The sequence below is a fragment of the Lissotriton helveticus genome, chromosome 7 (genome assembly GCF_964261635.1).
Source record: "Lissotriton helveticus chromosome 7, aLisHel1.1, whole genome shotgun sequence".
NCBI classification, from domain to species: Eukaryota; Metazoa; Chordata; class Amphibia; order Caudata; family Salamandridae; genus Lissotriton; species Lissotriton helveticus.
The window spans coordinates 1,156,012,986-1,156,037,010 of NC_136068.1; the positions used below are offsets into that span (position 1 = coordinate 1,156,012,986).

Sequence of the window (24,025 nt, forward strand, 5' to 3'; positions counted from 1 at the left end):
TAATTCTGAGGCTAACTCATTACCAGAGTCTATTGCTACAACTAACGGTTCCTATGGAAAAGTTTTAAAACTACAACACCATTAGCAACATAGTGTGGTGAACTTCTAACCTATGTGCTCACTTGAGTATTCCATGAACTGTTACTGTGGTAACTGGCAGTAAGCAGTTTGGGAATAGGGTTGAAAGGCACTGGCTGTACAGAAACCGTTATATTTACCCAAGATCCTCTACATGACAGAAAGGAAAGCAGAATAAAACAGAACACTGTGTACCAGATTTACAACCCTCTTGCACCACTTTTGCGTCCAACCCCCCCTACAAAATTAGAAGTGTGTGGGCCTCAACGACCCCCCTTAAACCCCGGGAACCACCACCCCCGGGAATTTGTGTATTATGGGAGGCAAACTGCGTGGCCCTCTGCCTTGTGCCCTTGAGGGCCCTGGGTACCGCCACACTCAACGGCCGGCTCCTGCAGTGTACCGGGGTGCCTACTGCCCTTTCTGTATTTCAACACTGCATCTTTTCCACCATTTTAGAAAAATCTTAGTATTCAAACTGCCATTTCATTTACAGAGACCATCTGAGTGCATCGAGACCTCCTTTCAAGATGCTTAGACTGTTAATTGTGGAACACAACTATATTTTCTTGAGCCAAAGAGACTAAAGAATGGGGTCCATTTACCACAACAATCTGTGTTTCAATATGCATGGCATCTATAGGAGAGATGCTGTACATTTTACAGATGAAGGGAACTGAGTCTTCCTCATGAACTTTAGACTCCGCATCGGTACTTACTCGTAGGTTCTCAAATCTCTCAATAAACACAAGGGCTCTTTTTAGAGCCACCTAAGATCTAAACACATAAACTTGATGTATATCTCAAAAATACATGCTTTGGTTTTTTTTGGCGGCAAAATGCGTGGATCCTACGCTCATCCCGCGACTTTTAAAAAATAATAATTTATGTTCTTACTTTTTTTGCCCTATGGGTCCTTATGGGACCCCCTGAGCAGGCCTAGGGGGTCAGGGTGTGTCTACCCTGCCCCTGTTCCCGGTTTGCACACATATTCCACTAACTAACTCAGCCTCGCTTCTACCTAGGCACAAAATGGCTGCCAACTGTTCCTGGTTTAGAATGCTTACAACCGCTTGACAGCCAATTAGCATTGAGCACGTGATCGGGACGGTGAGCTTATAATACGATGCCAATCCTCGCACAATCCGCGGATCCACCGCGCCCATAGATATATAAATGACTTTAACCATACTTTTCTCAGAAACTACGGAACAGATTGGCACCATATGAGCAAAAGGCACAAGTCGGAACTGAGGACTAGCTCTCTTCCAAATTTGGTGTAATTCCGTTCAGCCGTTCGGGCTTTAGTTGTGTCTAAAGGTCCTATGAGAAATTGCATGGGGAAAACACGTGTTGGGACCCCCCTTTTTTTATCGCCCCCCGCTTGACCAATCACCCCCAAACTTTCAGGGAAAGAACAGAACTGAGCTGGCCAAGAGTTTGGAAAATTTCAAAAAGATTCATCAATCGACGCCAAAGTTATTCCCAATAAAATGTTGCGGTTATCCTATGGATAATAGGTCCTAACTATAACTACCTACTGGCGACCGCCAGCAGGTAATATAAAAAAACCATAGGTTTCACACATGTTATAGTTAGCTGGGAAATTCCCCCGTTATAGTTAGTTCAGCTAACTATAACTTGCGCACCCGCAATGCACTGTTGATGACGTCACATATTACATCATTCATGACATGGTCAGTGACATCACTCCTGACATCACTGATGACATCTCAAATGACATCACTAATGACATCATACAGTGAATGTGTGATTTTCTAAAAAATAAATATTTTTATATATGTATATCTAAAGGTAGATGGAAGAATAAATGGGTAAATAAGTGTCCAAATGGATGTTTTTTTTTGTAAAATTGATTGTAGAACTGACTCATTAAGTGTATCTTAGTGAATACATGTATTAGCGAGTAATGTTTAAATATGTAAATATCTGTATCAGTGTCTCACTTTGTGTATAAGTGGCTGCATGGGTTGGTGAGTAGCTACATGAGTGTCTATATAGGTTATTAGTTGGTTTCTTGAGTATCAGAATGAGTGTCCGTATGGTTTGGTGGGGGGTATTACTTAGCACACAGATGGATGAATGACTGACTCACTGTTTGTATGTGTTTTGAAGACAGCATGTGTGCAGGACTGTATGGGTGGATGAGTGTGTGTTTGGGTGTGTTAGTGAGTGAATGACTGTCTCAATAGTATCTTTATGAGTAACTGCATATGTTTTAAACTAGTATATGTGAGTATTGATGTATATAAGTGAGTATATGTGAGAGCGAGAGATTGGAAGAGTTCCTGTATAAATAAATATGTGTTTCTATAAGTGATTGTTTAAGAGAGTAAGTATGTTTCTGTAGAAGTAAGTGTAGTGGTGTGTGTGTATAGCTATATATGCAAGTAAATGGATGTTTGATGTTTGCATGTGTGAGTATGTGTGTGAGTAACTCTATGGATGAGTATCGGTGTGTAACAGGATGTATAGGTGTATGAGTACATATGATGAGTGAGTACATGTATGAGTGACTATATAGAACTGTTGGTGAATGAGTTGATGTGTATGTAGATGTTGGAATTACTGAACAGGTTGTTGTAGCTAGTATTGTTATCTCAATTTTTTTGAAAATGTTAGTTTCTATTTTTGAATGTGTGTATCAAAGGTTATATTAGGGTGAGAGGAGGTCTGCCACTCTTTCACAAGGATGATGTCATCAGTGATGTCATCAGTGATGTCATTTGAGATGTCATCAGTGATGTCATGAGTGATGTCACTGACCATGTCTTGAGTGATGTAATATGTGACGTCATCAGCAGTGCATTGCAGGCGCGCGAGTTATAGTTAGCTGAACTAACTATAACGGGGGAATTTCAATGGTTTTGTATGAGTGAAATGTCGAGCTAACTATAACATGTGTGAAACCTGTTTTTTCAGTGAATTTCTAAGGTTTTTTAAATGCTAATTCCTAACTGTAATGTTGCTGAAACCTATGTTTTTTGTCAGTGAATTTCAAAGGTTTTGTAAATTATCATTTTTAAATGTATTAATTGTTATATTTTTTTTATACTGGTTTACTACATTGTTGTAAAGTATTTATTTTTAGATATTTTATTTTTTAAATTACATTACATATTTCTAATGTAAATTGAAAAAAATGTTTTTAAAAATATTGAAATTGTAATATTTGTTTTTTTTTATTTTATATATTTTTTTATTTATATATATTTTATATAGCAGGCAATGATATCCTATGGAAGGAAATTCAAGTTACTGGTAAGTACGGTTAAAATTACTTTTCAGGATCAGTACTGGGCTGAAAGATGCAGCACTGAAGTCTCTCCTGATAACAGATGAGTAAATCGGAATTCGTAGTTCGGCTGATTTTAGAGGAATTTTTTAAAGTTCCAAAACTCCACACACAGAAGAATTTCCAAGTGAAACCAGTCAATGTTAGCCTATGGAAGGAAATTCAAGTTACTGAAAGTATGGTTAGAATTACTTTTCAGGATCAGTAGTGGACTGAAAGATGCAGCTCTGAGGTCTCTCCTGATAACAGGTGAGTAAATCAAAATTCGTAGTTCTACTGATTTTAGAGGAATTTTTTAAAGTTCCAAAACTCCACACTTAGAAGAATTTCCAAGTGAAAACAGTCAATATTAGCCTATGGAAGGAAATTCAAGTTACTGTAAGTATGGTTAGAATTACTTTTCAGGATCAGTAGACGGATGAAAGATGCAGCACTAAGGTCTCTCCTGATAACAGGTGAGTAAATCGGAATTCGTAGTTTGGCTGATTTTAGAGGAATATTTGTATGTTTCAAAAATAGACACTTAGAAACCACACAATAGATTCCTATGGAAGGAAATACAAGTTACTGGTAAGTACGCTTAGATTTACTTTTCAGGGTCTGTACTGGGCTCAAAGATGCAGCACTGACGTCTCTCATGATAACAGGTGAGTAAATCGGAATTCGTAGTTCGGATGATTTTAGAGGAATATTTTGCTCAATAGTGAAGGAAGGGGGCGGGGCCTGAGGTGACATGTGAGCAAACACGCCCTGTGGCCGATTTTAAGTTGGGGAATTAATTCCTCTTCAAGCCTTAGGTCCCCTGTGGGCCAACTAGCCCACCAGGTACCTCCAGTATGCGCCAGGGAGCTGCGTTGTAGAGAGGTGTTCAGAGGCCACGGCCCCTTTTTACAACACTCAGCAACACAGCTCCGTGGCGCTTACTGGAGGTACCTGTTGGGCTAGTTGGCCCCTAGGGGACCTCTGGATTGAAGAGGAATTAATTCCCCAACTTAAAACGTGCCACAGGGTATGTTTGCACACATATCACCTCAAGCCCCGCCCCCTACCTTCACCACTGTGCAAACGCGCCCCGTAGCGTGTTCTAAGTCGGGGGATTAAGTCTCCTTCCATACTGGGGTCCCTGGGGGCCAGATAGCCCACTAGGAACCTCCAGTATGTGCCAGGGGGCTGTGTTGTAGAGAGGTGTAAAAAGGGTCGTGGCCTCATTACACCTCTCTGCAACGCAGCCCCCTGGCGCGATTCCAGAGGGCAAACTAAATCCCCTTGAATACTGGGGGTCCCTGGGGGCCAACTAGCCCACCAGGATCCTCCAATATGCACCAGGGGGCTGCATTGCAGAGAGGTATAAAAAGGGGTGTGGCCTCATTACACCTTTCTGCAACCAGCCCCCTGGCGCTTTTCCAGAGTGTGAAATGAATCCCCTTGAATACTGAGGGTACCTAGGGGCCAACAAGCCCACCAGAAACCTCCAGTATGCGCCAGGGGGCAGCGTTGCAGAGAGGTGTAAAAAGGGGCATGGCCCGATTACACCTCTCTGCAACTCAGCCCCCTGGCGCGTTTCCAGAGTGGGAACTAAATCCCCTTGAATACTGGGGGTCCCTGGGGGCCAACTAGCCCACCAGGAAACTCCAGTATGCGCCAGGGGGCTGTGTTGCAGAGAGGTGCAAAAAGGGGTGTGGCCTCATTACAGCTCTCTGCAAAGCAGCCCCCTGGCGCATACTGGAGGTTCTAGTGGGCTACTTGGAATTACTTCCCCCTCTGCAAACGCCCCACGGGACGCGTTAGCAGAGTGGTGCAGGTCGGGGACGTGGCCTCCCCGATCCGTTTTTTTCTTTTTTTTTAAGAAGGGGGGCTGTGTAGCCCCCCCTTCCATTTCTTCTTTTTGGGCCCTGGGGACCCCATCCCCCAGGGTCTGACCCCCCAATTTTTTTTTTATTTCTTTAACGGGAAGGGGCCACGTGGCCACCTCCTGTGGCTAATCCAGGTCCCGGGGACCCCATCCCCCGGGGCATAGCCACATTTTTTTTCAAAATTTTAAGGAGGGGTGCTGCATAGCGCCCCTCCTCAGGCCACTCAAGGCCCCAGGGACCCCATACCCCGGGGCCGGACTGCCTCCTTTAAAAAAATTATTTTTTTTTAAATTATTTTGGGAGGGGGGCCGCGTGGCCCCCCTCCCGGGCCACTTCTGGCCCCGTGGACCCCATCCCCCGGGGCCTGGCCCTCTCTGTTGGGGACCGTGGGGGGGTCCCCAAGCCCCCCACGGTTCCTTCCGGCTCCCCGCATCCTGCGGGAGCCGACATTACTTTTCTGCATGGGGAGCAGCTAACATGCTGCTCCCCATGCAGAAAAGCAATCGGCTTTGGTTTTTGAAAGAGAGAGCAGGTTTCCTGCTCCCTCTTTCAAATACCAAAGTGTTTTGCTACTATAGGAAACTACAGTGTCCCGGGGGTAGGCACCCCGGGACACTGCAGGAGCCGGCCCTGGGGGGTGGTGGTCCCCAGGGCCATCACAGGCTCCAGGAGGGGGCCGCGCGGCCCCACTCCCATCATTTGTAAAGCCCCAGGGGGTGGTGGTCCCAGGGGCTGGGGGTCTGTCACAGACCCCCCAATTTAAATATGTTGTGCCCTGGGGAGGGGCATGCCCCGGGGCATGTGGGGGGCTTGAGCCACCCATACAGGTTTTTTTTATTTTAAAAGGAAGCCCTGGGGGTGGCGGTCCCCGGGGCTGCGGGGGGCCGTGAGCCCCCGCATACTTCATATTAAAGCCCCGGGGGGTGGCGGTCCCAGGGCTCGGGGGCCTTAGAGGCCCCCCATCATTATACAGTAAAGCCCCGGGGGTGGCGGTCCCTGGGGCAGTGTGGGGGGATTGGGCCCCCCCACACTTTATTTGTATAAAGCCCCAGGGATTTGGCCCCCCGGGACTAATTAACCTTAAAGCGCGGGAGCCGCGCTTTGTTTTTTTTGGGGGGATCAGCAGGTTACGCGTACCCTACGTGCATCCTGCAATTTTATTTTATTTTTAGGGGGGCCTTGGGGTCCTTGTGGGACCCCCTAAGCAGGCCTAGGAGGTCAGGGTGTTTCTAACATGCCCCCTTTTCTTGTTTTTCGTGTTTTGTTTCTGTTTTCTTGTGCCTCGGTTCTACCGAGGCACAAGATGGCTGCCAGCACTTCCTGGTTTGGAGTGTTGACAGCCAATTAGCATAAAGGTTGTGCTCAGTAGGATACGCGTACGGTACTTCGTCTATAGATATATCTATGATTTTACTTTTGATTTTCTCAGGAACTGCTTCGCAGATTTACACCATTTAACAAAAAGCGTAAACTGCGAACCAAACTCTACCTTTTTGCCAAATTTGGTGTAAATCCGTTCAGCAGTTCGCGCTGTAGCCTCACTTAAAGGTCCCTATGGAAAATTGCATGGGGAAAACACGTTTTGGGACCCCCCTTTTTTCTTGGCCCCTGCTTCACGAATCACCCCGAAACTTCCAGGGAAGGAGCGGAGCCCCCCCTGTTCTTTGAGAATTTTGCGAAGATTCGTCAGCCAGCGCCAAAGTTATTCCAAATAGAACGTTGCGGATTTCCTATGGAAACTAGGTCCTAACTATAACTACCTACTGGCGACCACCAGTAGGTAATAAATATATAAATATATATATATATTACCTATGCCTACATGACCCGCTATCTCACGCTGTTCTCCACTGTATATAATATTCACACATGTCTACATATCCTGTAATGTTTGAATATTTCTGATCTCAACTTATGATGCAGGTACGAAATTATCGTATGATGCATTATCCTGTCGTTGTACATAACTTGTCTACGTATCTGTGACCCTTAGTTAGTTTCCTTTTTATTAGTGGCCTCCACACACTGATGTATATATACACCTTTAGTTATCAACACTTATCGAGCACCCCACACACACTTAGCCACAGCACCTTAGCTTGAGTTCGGTATTTATACCGTGATTTGCGCTCTCTGGTTGAGTTCAGTACCTGATAGGTTGGCCCTTTTCTAGCTAGCACACATTTATGTTAGTCCCAGGGAATCACGATTAGTATTTTCCCGTTTTTCTGATACGCCACCTTAGGCACGATGGTCTCTATGAATTAAATAGTGGCTTGCTTCTCTTTTCGCTGGATTTGTGATATTTATTGGTAATTTTCCTAACCCACTGTTGCTTCTTGCAGCATTTGTATTTTTTAATTCACACTTCTAGGTAGGCTGGACCCACCCCACTACCTGCGAGACAGGCTTCACTTCCACACTAATTAATGTGTATATCATCGCATTAAGCACACACTCGCCAGTCTCACTCTGTATATACACTCGCACTGTACCACCCTTCATCTTCCCCCTTAATCCTTCACTTCACTATTTTTTCGAAGGTTGGCAGGCGACCTACTTTCTGTTTACATACGCTAGTTTGGTGCAATGGTGCAATGCTACTACAATATACAACATGTTTTTAAGGCCTAAACATGTGTATTTAAATGTTCCCATGTTACACCAAACCACTGCGGGAGTCTCTGCATCAATGCCATATTAGTATTTGCAGATAGACGGCAGATATTAGCTACTGGCGCGCATGGGATTTCAAATAGTACGCTTAATGGGCATCTACAGTTTCTGCCGCGCGTGCTCATAGGCGCCTACGACTTACACTGATTGACCTGTATTCAAGCACTACGCTAATAGATCTGTGAATAGTCACGCAATACACATATGCCACGGTGCTTTCTGGCCCTAGTATTACACTGTTAAACCGTGTCCCCACCCCTGTCCCCTCCCCACGACTGGACATATAGATACATGCGTTCACATAAACTCTACACCACTCACCTGTCCAACATTCCCTGCTTGTGTATGGCAATCACTGGTCTAATGCATCATGTTCAGGCTTTATAGTCCTCTCACTATGTCTATACTGCCTTACAACATGTTTGATGTAGTAAAATCGTGATGTCACATATGTTGCCTTCCAACGCGTTGTAAAACTGTATGATCACTGTGATGAACATAGTAAAAATACTGCCTCTCCTTCACAATGTATATAAATTCACCTTCTCACCATTGCAAGCGCTATGTGATCAAGGCCGCATGTCTGGCGGCCGAAACGCGTCATTTGGACATCTGATGCAGTGATTAAACATCCTTAAGCACTAAGTCTTGCCTGTGTAGTCTGTTTCAGCGCCATTGTGAAGGTTGGTCGCACTGCTGGGACTTTCGTGTGTTATAAATATATATATATATTCACTGAAAAAACCATAGGTTATAGACCATATATAGTTAGGAATTTGCATTTACAAAACCTTGAAAATTCACTGAAAAAACCATAGGTTAGAGACCATATATAGTTAGCTGGACATTTTATTGACATAAAACCAATGAAATTCCATATATAGTTAGTTGCACTAACTATATATCGCGCACCCGCGATCCACTGCTGATGATGTCACATATTACATCATTCATGACATGGTCAGTGACATCACTGATGACATCACTGATGACATCTCAAATGACATCACTGATGACATCACTGATGACATCTCAAATGACATCACTGATGACATCATCTAGTGTCTGTGTGTTTTTGTAAAGTTTAAATATGTTTTACATATTGAAGAATGAGTGGATGTATGGAAGACTGAGTGTGTGTGTGGCTGGCTGGGAGGTGTGTGACTCTGTGCATATCAATGTGTACTTGTATCAGTGATTGTATAAGAGAGTAAGTATGTGTTAGTATATGTGTGAAAAAGTATGGTGTTCTGTGTTTAACTGTATAGATGAGGAAATCGAAGTGTGATTGATTCTTCACAGGACTGACTAGGTGTATGAGTGCATATGATAGTGTTGTAATAATGAGTGACTGTATGTATGAGTGATTGTATGGGTGAATGAGTGAATGTGTGTGTAGATGTAGGAATCAGTGAGTGCGTATGTAGTAACTGGTATTGGTGTGTCATGATGTCATCAGTGATGTCATTTAAGATGTCATCAGTGATGTCATCAGTGATGTCATTTGAGATGTCATCAGTGATGTCATCAGTGATGTCACTGACCATGTCATGAATGATGTAATATGTGACATCATCAGCAGTGGATCGCGGGTGCGCGATATATAGTTAGTGCAACTAACTATATATGGAATTTCATTGGTTTTATGTCAATAAAATGTCCAGCTAACTATATATGGTCTCTAACCTATGGTTTTTTCAGTGAATTTTCAAGGTTTTGTAAATGCAAATTCCTAACTATATATGGTCTATAACCTATGGTTTTTTCAGTGAATTTCATTGGTTTTTTAAAAGCTAATATCTATAGCTGTAAAATATATTCTTTATTACGTGACGTATCACGTAGCCACGTGAGACGCCTCATGACGCGTTGCATAACCGTGACGTATCGGCTCTGCAGCGCAAACAAAACCCGTAACGTAAGCGTGCCGGAGCACGCTTACAGATATATCTATTTTTTTTAACCTTAATTAGACAAAATCCACACGTGCACATATCTTGAGGCCTTGCAAAGGCACATCAAACAAACAGTCCCTACAATTTTGCCAAGTTTGCTGGAAATCTATTCCCTTAATTTTTTTTTACTGTTTCTCTTAGTTTTCCCCTTGTTACGCTTACCGGGACGCTACCCGGTACGCGAACCGGACGCTCCAAAAACACAAGATGGCGGACTCCCGTTACGCTGCCGGTTAGCTGCCCGGTTCGCGTACCGGGAAGCGCCTCTACCGCGAAAAATCGCAACAATTTTTTTATTTTTTTTGCCCCGCGGGGGACTTTAATATCCCCCTCATCAATCCTAGGGGGTCAGGAGGGGTTTACCTTGCCCCCTTTCCTTCATTTCCCCCTTCTTTTTTCACCACATCTTGTCTCTCGAACCTACCGAGAGACAAGATGGCGGCCGCTCCGGACTGTTTACAATGTTGACAGCTACGCTGCCGGTTAGCTGCCCGGTTAGCTGCCCGGTGAGCTGCCCGGTGAGCTGCCCGGTTCGCTTACCGGGACGCGCCTCTACGGCGTAAAATCGCAAAAAAATATTTTTATATTTTTTTTGCCCCGCGGGGCACTTTAATATCCCCCTCATCAATCCTAGGGGGTCAGGAGGGGTCTACCTTGCCCCCTTTCCTTCATTTCCCCCTTCGTTTTTCACCACATCTTGTCTCTCGATCCTACCGAGAGACAAGATGGCGGCCGCTCCGGACTGTTTAGAATGTTGACAGACACCGGAGAGCCAATCAGCTTCGCTTCGCGAAGTTCCGTTACGCGTCAGGTACGCGAACCGGGGCGCTAACCGGAGCGCTGTCACAGATATATATATTTTTTTAAACGTTAATTTCTCAAAATCCACTGGAGCACATATATTGAGACATAGCAAAGGCACGTAGGGCAAACCATATCTACAATTTTGCCAAGTTTCATGTAAATCCATTCAGCCATTCGAGCTAAAAGTGAGTCCAACCGCCCTATGGAAAAATGAATGGGAAAAACGCGTTTTGGGACCCCCCCTTTTTTCTTGGCCCCCCCCTTGACGAAACCCCCCCAAATTTGCAGGGGCTGCTCATAAACAAAATGTGCCATTTTCCTGAAAATTTCAGCCAATACCGTCCACAAACGCCAAAGTTATTAGACATAGAATTTTCAGAAATCCCATAGAGAAAAAATCCTAACTATATATACCCACTGGCTATCGCCAGTAGGTAATATACATATATAAACATATATAATCTGCATATCTATATAAATATAAATGCATGCATACATATACATATATGCATACATATGCATGTTATTTACATGAAAGTTTTAAAAACACTAATAAAAGCAAAGCTAAAAAGCCACCTCATTACAAACAGAATGGCTTTAACTTAAACGAGGGCGAGATCTATTGCATTTTCAATGCTTGTTTACTTTGGTTCTATCAAGAAGGCATTCAGATGTGTCACACATTTGCCATAAATTCTGAATGTTAGCACTCTAGTTGCTCATTAGATCACTGTAGTAAAGCTAGTGCTCACCAGGGAAGTCTGCTGCTAATCATGGTTTGCAGCCATTTTCCCGCATTTTTTATCCCGCGGACTTTCAGTCCGCATACCATTATCCCGCAAGGTCATTGACCTCGCATACCATTATCACCCATTTTTTCAAAACGCATGTGCATTTATCACGCATGCCTTTACAAAGAATTACGTTTTAAAGGCATGTATGGTAAATGCATTTGCGTTGTGAAAACCACGATGACGAGAGAGGTAAGTGGGTTTGTGTTAATTTTTTCGTGGGTTAGTTATTGTGTAGTGTAGTGTTGTGTAGTGTAGTGTTGTGTTAGTGTAGTGTAGAGTTGTGGTGGTTGTTTAGTGTAGGGTCATGCTGGGGGTAGTGTTTAGGGTTTAGGGTTGTGTTGTAGTGTTTGCGTAGTGTAGGGTCATGCTGGGGCTAGTGTTTTAGGGTTTTGGGTAGTGGTGTAGTGTTTGCGTAGTGTAGGGTCATGCTGGGGCTAGTGTTTTAGGGTTTAGGGTAGTGTTGTAGTGTTTGCGTAGTGTAGGGTCATGCTGGGGGTAGTGTTTTAGGGTTTAGGGTTGTGTTGTAGTGTTTGCGTAGTGTAGGGTCATGCTGGGGGTAGTGTTTTAGGGTTAAGGGTAGTGTTGTAGTGTTTGCGTAGTGTAGGGTCATGCTGGGGTGTAGTGTTTTAGGGTTTAGGGTTGTGTTGTAGTGTTTGCGTAGTGTAGGGTCATGCTGGGGGAAGTGTTTTAGGGTTTTGGGTAGTGTTGTAGTGTTTGGGTAGTGTAGGGTCATGCTGGGGGGTAGTGTTTTAGGGTTTTGGGTAGTGTTGTAGTGTTTGCGTAGTGTAGGGTCATGCTGGGGGTAGTGTTTTAGGGTTTTGGGTAGTGTTGTAGTGTTTGCGTAGTGTAGGGTCATGCTGGGGGTAGTGTTTTAGGGTTTAGGGTAGTGTTGTAGTGTTTGCGTAGTGTAGGGTCATGCTGGTGGTAGTGTTTTAGGGTTTAGGGTAGTGTTGTAGTGTTTGCGCAGTGTAGGGTCATGCTGGGGTGTAGTGTTTTAGGGTTTTGGGTAGTGTTGTAGTGTTTGCGCAGTGTAGGGTCATGCTGGGGGTAGTGTTTTAGGGTTTAGGGTAGTGTTGTAGTGTTTGCGTAGTGTAGGGTCATGCTGGGGGTAGTGTTTTAGGGTTTAGGGTAGTGTTGTAGTGTTTGCGCAGTGTAGGGTCATGCTGGGGTGTAGTGTTTTAGGGTTTAGGGTAGTGTTGTAGTGTTTGCGCAGTGTAGGGTCATGCTGGGGGTAGTGTTTTAGGGTTTAGGGTTGTGTTGTAGTGTTTGCGTAGTGTAGGGTCATGCTGGGGTAGTGTTTTAGGGTTTAGGGTAGTGTTGTAGTGTTTGCGTAGTGTAGGATCATGCTGGGGTGTAGTGTTTTAGGGTTTTGGGTAGTGTTGTAGTGTTTGCGTAGTGTAGGGTCATGCTGGGGTGTAGTGTTTTAGGGTTTAGGGTAGTGTTGTAGTGTTTGCGTAGTGTAGGGTCATGCTGGGGGTAGTGTTTTAGGGTTTAGGGTAGTGTTGTAGTGTTTGCGTAGTGTAGGGTCATGCTGAGGGTAGTGTTTTAGTGTTTAGGGTAGTGTTGTAGTGTTTGCATAGTGTAGAGTCATGCTGGGGGTAGTGTTTTAGGGTTTAGGGTAGTGTTGTAGTGTTTGTGTAGTGTAGGGTCATGCTGGGGGTAGTGTTTTAGGGTTTAGGGTAGTTTAGTTGTTTAGTGTATGCTAAAGGCATATTCGTTCTAATAGTTTTCGTTATTTTAATTTGCGGCCTAATAGTACATGCAGGATTTTTTTGCGGACTGATGGTATGCGGACTGATGGTATGCGGGATTTCGTCATATATTCGCTAATCATACTTTCTATGGCAAAATGAACCCCCTCATTTTGCTCCTTTTTAAATTAAATGTTTTAAGAGTTACCACTTTATTCCAATCAAGATGGCTTCAGGTGTGCCATACCTTTGTATTAAGTAGGGCTGTTAGCACTCTAGTTGTTCTTTAGAACACTCTGGGACATTTTGTCATTGGTCTATAGTTGGGCTACATCTGGCTGATATTTGGGATACATTTGTTTTTTTTTGTCTCTGGTGACCATCTTTGGGCTACATTGGGCTACATTGGGCTACATTTGGGCTCTAACATATATATAGCCCAATGTAGCCCAATATATATTTTTTCAGAGTTAATTTTCGTAAAAAAACCATTGGAGCACATATCTTGAGACATAGCAAAGGCACATCGGGCTACCAGTCCCTACAATTTTGCCAAGTTTGGTGGAAAACCATTCAGCCGTTCGGGCTAAAAGTGAGTCCAACCGCCCTATGGAAATTAACATGGGGAAAACACGTTTTGGGACCCCCCTTTTATCTCGGCCCCCGCTTGACGAATCCCCCCCAAACTTTCAGGGAAGGAGCGGAGCGCCGCGAGGCAAAGTTAAGGAAAATATCAGGACGATTCCTCAACCGGCGCAAAAGTTATTCCCAATAGAATAATGCGATTTCCCTATGGAAAACAATCCTAACTATATATACCTGTAATATATATATATATATATATATATATATATATATATATATATATATATATATATATATATATATATATATATATATATATATATATGCCAAAAGACGCTATCCTTCACCACCACGGTAGCGAAATAACGTCAGCGAAACCACAGTTAAGTGCAAAATCCTCAGTGCTTTATTCATGCTCTAGTTCCAGCCAGCAACTGTCATGACGCGTTTCGCCTCTCGTAGATATATATATATAAAATACTAATCCCTGTGTCCCACAATATTTTTTTTTGTTAAGCATTGCTTGTCAAAATGCTACGTTGCTGGGCAATAAATAAATATATGTCAGACAGGAAATAAAACAGTGCTATGCTAAAGGGCATTGCAGTAGTCCAGTCTTGAGGCAACTAATGCCACAGTGGCCTGTTTCCGGGCATAAGGGGAGAGACAGTGGGCAATTTTTCTGAGAACCCTAATAATACCACAACAGGTGGAGACAGTCCTACCGACCTGCTGGTCGAAGGAAAGAGTAGAATCCATCAACACCCCTAGGATTTTAGCAAACTGACGGGGAGGAGGTCAGTCTCCAAGAGAGGCAGGCCACCAATCGTTAGACCAGATATCCTGACAACCCCCAAATATCAACACCTCCGTTTTCTCCCCATTTAACTTCAGGAAGTTCTGTACTATCCACTGCGACACAGCCTCCATGCAGTTCCTGAGGTTCAAAGCTGATTCCTTCATGGGCTGCGTAAGGAAGACCATTATTTGGGTGTCGTCAGCGTACAACAGTACTTCCAACCCAAAGGATCCAACTACATTGGCAAGTGGGGTCACATAGATGTTGAATAATAAAGGGCTCAGTGAAGAGCCCTGAGGGACCCCACAAAGCACAGGCTTAGGGGCGGAAAGGAACTGGCCCAACTTTACTTTCTGTTCCCTTTCATTAAGAAAGGAAGCCAGGAGACTCAATGCAGGACCTCCAACCCCTATCTCCCTAAGGCGAGTAACCAAAATAGATGGAGATAGGGTGTCAAAGGCCGCTGTCAGGTCCAATAGGACCAGGAGAGTGGTATGGCCCTTATCGACCTGAGAGCGGATGTTATTGACAACTGCCGTGAGGGCGGTCTCAGTACTATGAGAACTCCTAAAGCCATGCTGGGATATATCCAAGAGGGCAGAGTCCCGGAGGAAAGCACTAAGATGCCGATTAAGATGAGATTCCAGCATCTTTGGAGGAGCAGGAAGGAGTGGCGAAAGTTGTTCAGAACCCCTGGGTCTAATGTAGATTTTTTAAGAAGGGGTTTAACAACCGCCCTTCTTCCATGGAGAAGGAAACACACCCTCCAAGATTGCGCGATTCATGACATTCATGAGAGGGGGAATAACAACCTCCCGACAGGCCTTCAGAACTTTAAGTGGGCAAAAGTCTAAAGGAGAGCCCGATTTGATGTTGTCCAGGAGCTGACTCGTAAGCTCAGGGGTAAGAAGGGGGAAGGACAGGAAACTCGGAGGATGTACACCGGACAAACTCCGACCTCTGACAAGGGCAGCATTAGTGGGAGGGGCCATACCAAGATTAAGGGATTCAAGGGAGCTGTAAATGTCCACTATCTTTGAATGGAAAAAGATCAAGATGTTATAGCACAGCTCCTGAGATTCCACTATAGGATCAACTACCTGGGGAGAGGATAAAGTGTCAATGATTTTAAAGAGGTCTCTGGGAGAAGTAAGGGAAGCAGTGATTTTTGAGAAGTAGGCCCTCTTTTCCTCTACAATGGCTAGCTTATAGTCCTTTAGACAGAGTTTATGTTTTTCCTTCTCTGAAGGATCCTGCTGAGCCCTCCAAAGTCTCTCCTGTTTGCGACATCCCTGTGTCAGAAGCCTAAGTCTATCCGAGAACCAGGGAGCAGAAGTACTCTTTCTCGCGGAGTAATGCTGTTTAAGGGGGGCCAGAGACTCCAGTGCTCCTGAAATGGTATTTGCAAGCTCAAGGTCGGCAGAGTTGGCGTCCTGCCATTCAGGAGGCGTCAATTTATTCAGGTACGGAGAAAGAACGTCATCAGTAACGGTTTTAAGGTTCCTTCTAAGTTTCCACTTCTTAGTATTCAAAGAAAAAGGGGATACATCCTGAGACATCAGCTCTAAAGGAACAGCCAGATGGTCGGACCACGCCAACGGGACTGAAGGGCCCACCTTCACCCTGGGATCATTGGACAAAACTCCATCAAGAGTATGTCCAGCCAGGTGGGTAGGACCCACTACCAACTGGGTCAGACCACAGGAATCCAACGTATCCAAAAGAATCTGAGTGTCTCTAGATCCCATATTTTCCAGATGAAAATTAAAATCACCCAGGAGAGTAATGTTGGGCCTCTCAATAAATGGCTCTAGTAGTTTAATCAAATCCAGGCTAAAAGATGACCTAGGGCCTGGATGTCTGTAAAACAGAAGACCAGAAAAGGAAACAGAAGGGGTAGAGTTCATGGAGAAATACATGGCCTGAAAAGTGTCAGAGGGAGTGGAAAGGAACTCAGTGCGACATATGAGAGAGTCCTTGTAGAGAATTCCTATTCCTCCTCCTCGCCGGCCTATTTGATCCATCCTAGCCAGGGCATACCCAGTGGGGATAGCATCTATCAAATCAGGACCCGAAGTATCGGAAGCCCAAGTCTCAGTAATAAAGACCCACGTAGGTTTCCTGTCAGAAACAAAGTCCCTGAAAGCAACGTTATTTTTTATCAAAGACCTAGTGTTAATAAGAAACCCCCTTTCCATAATAGAGGCAGACTCAGGAGAGCCGCTGCTAAACTGTCTCTTCTGGAAAGTAGCATATCCAGCACCACTACTCAAGCATTCACATTCGCCGCCTGCCCTTACTAAAAAGCCTTCAGGGGCAATGGTGTAGTGGCAAGACCTAACTAGGGGCTTCAAGGCAAGCAAAGATTGTCTAGAATACTCAAAACCTACTTGCAAATCAGCAGTGGCCAGCCCAGCATCCCAGGCCCCAGGCGCGGTCTCAGCGCAGACGGGCGCAGACGGGCTGGACTTAGGCACGACTTCGGCGCGCGCCCGCTGAGCGCGGAAGAAGACATGGAGACTAAATAGGGCGAGAGGCTAGCGCGTGACCCTGGGTATTCAATCAACAAGAGAGCAGCAATCTGTGCCGGCGCCCTCCACAACAAACAGGAAAACCCGTGGTGGAACGGGGTGCTGGCAATCAAAGTGACGAGTGCAGCGAGCCTAATTACAAGTAAGTGCAAATGAAGGTATTTTTTAAATATGCTTGGTTAAAACAATCAGGATTAAAAGAAGCGAAACAGAGTAAAAGTAAAGTGCAATCGGCAGCGTGATACAGCATCAATGACTTATCCACTCTAGGACAGCGTTCTTTCTAAGCACCATACAAAAAGGGTAGATCTAAATATTCACGTAGATGAGCACATCCTTATGTCTCAACCCCATTTAGAATATCTAACATATTACACAAGATACATACTCTTGAAACCCTCCTTGTCATAATGTTTCCCCCAGACTATACAGTAGGATTTCAGCATGCAACATGCTGCAGTTATTTTTGGACTCCCACTGGGAATTACTTTACTTTGTGTTATCTTTTAATTGTAAATACCCAACTATGGATGATTTATGAATAGTCTCAAAGTTCTAAAACAAAGTACTGTGCTAAAAACCAATTGTATTGGAGGAGGATGGGGCTGCTTAATTTTGTGCTATGATTGCAGACGGTGGACACGGGCAGTCATTTATTAGGGCAGGGTCTTGTTTCTCATTATCAGACATTGACCCAGAGAAAGCCAGAAAAGGGAGAAAGGAGGATGAAGCGTATTGAAAAACAGTGGCAAAATGAGACCCCAGAGATAAAAAGAGCCTGCAAGAGTGAAATAAAGAGGCAGGAAGTGTTGGGTGCTTATTTTGAATTATTTATTTATTTTAGGAATTAAGCACTCATTGGGCCTTTGGGCAGGGCTAGCAGGTAAGTAACACACTCTTTGCAATGTACTCTGCCGATGGTAGGATTCTGGCTGTGAGAAATGATGGTAGCACTGAAATCAGGTGTACTCAAAGGGTCAATGGAGAAGACGGTAATCAGTACTATGCATTCATTGTCCATTTTCTTCAATTAGAAAAGATGGCAGCAGTCCAGCTGCAATCTGACCGTGAACCAGCAACCAGACTGGGTTCTTCCATGGATGGAGGATTGGGAGGGAATTCGATCATTTACGCACCAGAGACAACCTCAGCGAAAAGCAAGCAGGAGGTAGGTTATATGTAGTTGTTCAATTACGTGCGATTCAAAACATTTGCTGATTCATATCCCAACATCACATTTGACAAACTTTGGAGGGAATATCTAACATTAGCCTTGAGGAACAAACAACAATAACTTAACTGGATTGCATATCTTCGTGAAAAGCAGCTAGTGACGCTAGCTGTATCCGGAAGGTAAAACAACAAATGTATACATTCTTAAAGGTTTGGGCTGTCACCTGCGAAGAATACTACATTCCAAGTGGGCTGCACTGGAGAAAAAGGGAAGGGCACTGCAGGTATTACAGACCAACAAAAGTAAAGTTCGACCACACTGCAAACAGCATCCTCCTTCAGTTTCATGTTACAATATTGGCATGGCAATGTCTTCACAGTCTTTTACATCCCATGCACATAGATGTGTTCACTGATTGTCTGCTAGGGAAGTTTCCCTGTGCTCCTGGTTGTTTGTAACAGGCAAAGGCCTTTTGTAAGGCATAAAGGAGGGGTAAAGATTTAGGGGGGAAAATAGTTAGGGCCAAAGGTTACTCTTTGGGTGTAAATGTCTTTGCAAATAGATGTACACCTAAGTGCATGGATAAATCTCACCCTCAATGCAATTCTGCAGCACCAGGTGGAGATATTCACCTTCAAGTAGGAGTATATGTTTCCTCCCTTTTAGATGAGGAGGAGTGGGAGCATGCACAATTTAAAATATTACCGTAAAGTTCAGTGGATTAAAAATGGTGCTATGGACCCCGGTGCAAGCTAGTTAAATGTCCCTCCTCTGACTGGATAGTAAATTACAGTCATTGGGCCCCTAATACGCAGGGCCTCTTGCGCCACTGCACCTGCTGCAGTATTGTTAGCTATGTCTGTGGTCACTGCTATTAACTTGGCCGAATATATTTTAGGTGTAAATTCTCCAAATGTAGATCCTGGGAAGGGGTGTGTGTGTGTGTGCGTGCGTGTGTGTGTGTGTGTGTGTGTGTGTGTGTGTGTGTGTTTTTGCGCATGTGTGTGTGTATGTGTGTGACATTCAAAGTGTTATGGTGTGTCTTTGAGTGTGAATACAGTAGTTTTTAGATGGAGATTAATCATGGGTTTTTATAATCCCTTTTCAATTTACATGTTGTCATTTTTTATCACACATCTGTTATTTTTACATTTTTATAATTTGATTTGTATATGTCTAAAATCTTACAGATATTATGTTTATTTTTTTTTTTACATTAATTGTATTTCTTTCTTTACATTTAATCAGTGTGATGTATATGGGTGTATGTCTACATTTATATGGCCATTTTTTACATGTGTTTTATTTTTAATATGTTTTCTAAACTTGACAGTGTGAAGACCATGGGTGTTTGGAATGTCTAAAGTTATATGAACATATATTTACTTGTAGGTGTTAGATTTTGTGCTGTAGTGTTATTCCCTTTCTCCATTGACTTATATGTGATTCCCTTGCAGTTATATGTGAGGAGGAGCTTGGCTAGAGTAGAGTTGAGCCAATTTGGGCTGTAGCCTGTTGTGGATGTAACAAAAGTCAATTGCAACTGCTTGGATTTGCATGTCTCATCCTGTGTTCCTTCTTAAATGTCCCTTTCCTCCTCTTACTTTATAGTAGATATTCTTGATTTTCCAGTTGCTCCCTTTTTTCACTCTCACATTTACACCTAAATAGTAGAACTACTTGTGGATACTTCTACCCACTTGAGAATGGGAACTATCCACATATGTACTGGGCCGCTGTATGGTGTAGAGCTGCCCCCATACCTATGCGAAGTGCATTTATTAGAGTGCAGAGTAGTACTACTTCACATACAGCTATTTGCCTTTTGTGGATTTGGCCAAAGGTTTACAAGGCTTGTACTTGTCTCTGGCCGTTGCAACATGGAGAGGCTGTACTTCCTGACGCTAGCATCAACCTTGTCTGATCTTAGAAATGGAGACATACCTTTTATGCTTAAAAGTCTTGTATTTCAACACGGTGGCAGCAACACACTAGTAGGAACCCGAATAGAAGCTTCCCACTTGCTCAGTCATTCAAGAATAACAAAGCCTCCAAAAATAACAATAAATGCCTTGTGCCACCAAGCTCTCATTTCAGCTTTTGAAAATAAACTTTTACTGTAATGTTTCTTACGTTTTTCACATTTTGAAGTAGATGCTGGGAAAATGTTGAGTTGCAAAGTACACATTGCAAGCAGATGTTTCAGTCGAAAAAAACTGTAGAATCAGGACATCACTAACTCATGCTATTTTTGTTTCTGTGGGAGAGGTGGGTTGAGAAAGGGGTCAGCGCAAACTATTGCATGGTCACCGACTGGCTGCCGCCCCCCTCCCTCGAACTCACCAAGCCAACCCAGGACACAGGCTCATGAAGCATAGTTAACTTTTGGAAGGCAGGGGTCACGAAACCCCCGGCCGTATTTATTAAGATATAAGATCATAAAATTTTAATTGCATGATAAACGTTTTATACAAAATCATCAAGACATTAGATACAATGGTGTCAACAAATGTGAAAGTCTAGCCTTAACAGAGACTCTAATACATTTTGTTTCCTAACCGAATCTAACATCCTCATCTAGATTTTGTATAATACATTTCTGGTCATATGGCAAGGTCGCTAACCGGTGTCAGGTCCTACAAGCTGCGCCTTACCTAGCGATGTGCGCATGCGTAGCCAAGCCCGTTAAATTACCCGGTCCACGCCGTGAACTCCATTTACCCACTAAAGGAGGGTCCTTACTCTGCGCCATCCGGTGACGTCATGAGTATGCGCGCGCGGGGTGGCTACCAGCCAAAGGAAAGCGTGACTACTCCAACCCGCAACCCTTTGAAGCACCAGTTACCTTGCCCCTGAAGTTCTAGGAGGTGCCAATGGCCCCTCCCCCTGGGCGGGAACCTCCTTTATGGGATGATGCCCGCCCCCTCAGACCTTAAAAATTAGCTGCTCACCGGTCATGACCTTACCGCATGCCCCATACCTAATAAATACGACGACCTATGGAAAAAATTCTAATGGACAACTACTCTCTACTAAACACATAACACAACCACATATCTACCAAAGGAGGAAAGGGCCTAAATATCATTGTAATAGTAAAACATAATTCAACACGTACCTATGAAAGGGAAAATTGGCCTAAACACAATCGAACAGTACAATATATCTCAACATTTCTCAGAACATAATCTACAAATTTACAACTAGACCAACTTTATCATCTCACAGTAAATTTTTTGTTCCAGGGGTGGTGGGAGGGAAAACAAGAGGCCCCCGCGAGCGGGGCACGACCAGTAGCGTGGGAGCGTCCAGGAACAAGAGGGTCTCCTGGGCGCTCCCCGCCTCTATATTCCCAAGGGGCACGGTGGGGGGGGCGGCTACGCCCCCCCACCCGGCCCCTCCTGCGGCCCGCCCCCCGGACCCGGAAGTCCAATGACGACATCCGGGTCAGGGAGGGCACCTGGAGAGGGGAGCGGTCGCCGCGTCGCCATGCGGGCGGGGGGGCTAAGAGCCCCCCCTTTTCACATGGTCGCCGACTGGCTGCCGCCCCCCTCCCTCGATCTCACCAAGCCAACCCAGGACACAGGCTCATGAAGCATAGTTAACTTTTGGAAGGCAGGGGTCACGAAACCCCCGGCCGTATTTATTAAGATATAAGATCATAAAATTTTAATTGCATGATAAACGTTTTATACAAAATCATCAAGACATTAGATACAATGGTGTCAACAAATGTGAAAGCCTAGCCTTAACAGAGACTCTAATACATTTTGTTTCCTAACCGAATCTAACATCCTCATCTAGATTTTGTATAATACATTTCTGGTCATATGGCAAGGTCGCTAACCGGTGTCAGGTCCTACAAGCTGCGCCTTACCTAGCGATGTGCGCATGCGTAGCCAAGCCCGTTAAATTACCCGGTCCACGCCGTGAACTCCATTTACCCACTAAAGGAGGGCCCTTACTCTGCGCCATCCGGTGACGTCATGAGTATGCGCGCGCGGGGTGGCTACCAGCCAAAGGAAAGCGTGACTACTCCAACCCGCGACCCTTTGAAGCACCAGTTACCTTGCCCCTGAAGTTCTAGGAGGTGCCAATGGCCCCTCCCCCTGTGCGGGAACCTCCTTTATGGGATGATGCCCGCCCCCTCAGACCTTAAAAATTAGCTGCTCACCGGTCATGACCTTACCGCCACAGGCCAGCATTGTTAACCGACGATCTGGCCTCCCCCTGTGTCCTGACCTACCCTAACAAGTTCTCCCTTTAGCAAAACCCTCTAACCAGGCCCAGACATTATCAGACCACAGGACGTTCCCTTCCTCGGTCAAGTGGACCCCATCACCCAGGTAGTAATGTTCACCCCAGATACACCCATGTGGGATCGTCTGCAACAGGGGGGCTCGGAATAATTTGTCCAACTGTGTGTTGATCCTCTTTACCGAGTGATTCAACGCCCTGACTGAGTCCCCCCCCGCCACTGCCACCGAGGGATAAGTTGCGACCATACTACTGTGCAACCTGGGCAAGTCCTAGACACCCACCCCGCAGTGGAAATGATCTCTTCAATGAGTATTCGCCTCCCCAGTTTGGCCAGGTCATTCTCCCCCAGGTGAAGTATCACCACTGACGGGGGTCGTGTTGCTGAGCTAAGAGTCCCTGAAAGAAGTTCCTGAACTGTCCAAGGCACAGACCCCCTCTCCCAAAGAATGAGATGTCCAACCCCTTCAATGCCGCCTTTCTCTTACGGTCTGTTGAAAGAAATACATTTTTCGCCCGCCTTACATAAGAATGACCTACAATCCAGATCTTCAGTTCTCCGCGTCCAGCTTGCTGCTTGTGCTGTGTTGGTGTAGCTCCCTTGCTCCCGCCAGCGAGTTCCTCCCCTGCGTCACAGGTTTGAGAAACTGCAAGAACCAGAAAACATAACCAGCGTGAGAATCATCCTGTCATAACATGTCAATCCGTACATATCGTTTATAACAGTCAGATGACCATCTCCCAATCTTCTTCACACTCTCTGCCGAGAGACCCCCTAGGGCAGCCTCCGTTGCCGCCCCTATCCTGAATGAGTGCGTGCCAAATTCCTTAGGATCCAACCCTGCCTGTCTAACTGTCAAGTCAAGGACCCGCCTGAACTGGTATCTAGTCAATGGTGTCCCATTGGCATGACACAATAGTGCCCCACCCGCCGTGCCCACCCGTTGCTTGTGGAACACCTCCACATGGGAAACCGGGCAACAGGGGTTGGTCTCAGCCCGGTGGAGCACTATGGTGTAACCCCGAGACTCCTGATCAGTTTTTGACCTCTGAATTGTCACCCACATGGTGTCTTCCCTGATCTTAACACTATTTAGCTGAAGGCCGCCCAACGTATCCCCTTTTGACCCTGCTACCAGTTCGCCAATTCTTAGAGCCCCATAAAAAGCCAAGGCAAAAGCAGCTTTGAACAGATGTACCTCCCATTCTGAAGTACACACCTCGTGCAATGCCACTAATAAGGCTGTCAGCCGCGCCAAGCCTATGGGCTTCCTTGTATCAGCAGTATGGCCCTGCAACCGGCGCCATCCCCTCATGGCCTTGCGCACCACAAAATTATTGGTGGGATCACGCATGCCCTTAGCCTGTGCAAAGAAGGAAACAGCCGCCCTATGTCTGCCTGCGGCTGCCACTGATCTCCCTTCCCTGTGCATCCATTCCAAATATTCTGCAAAACTGTCCTCCTGCGCCCATCTGACCTCCCACTCCTGCCCTAAGAATGAGCGGTAAGAC

At 44.9% G+C, this 24,025-nt stretch overlaps 1 protein-coding gene across 1 annotated transcript in view; it reads left to right on the forward strand.

Moving 5' to 3' along the window:
- LOC144769415 (cilia- and flagella-associated protein 337-like) overlaps positions 1 to 24,025 on the forward strand; it is an 817,111-nt gene that overhangs the window by 637,555 nt on the left and 155,531 nt on the right. Inside the window, exon 19 of the mRNA XM_078653507.1 lies at positions 18,117 to 18,250. Within this exon, the coding sequence (XP_078509633.1) occupies positions 18,117 to 18,250 (134 nt within the window). The remainder of the gene's footprint in view (positions 1 to 18,116; positions 18,251 to 24,025) is intronic.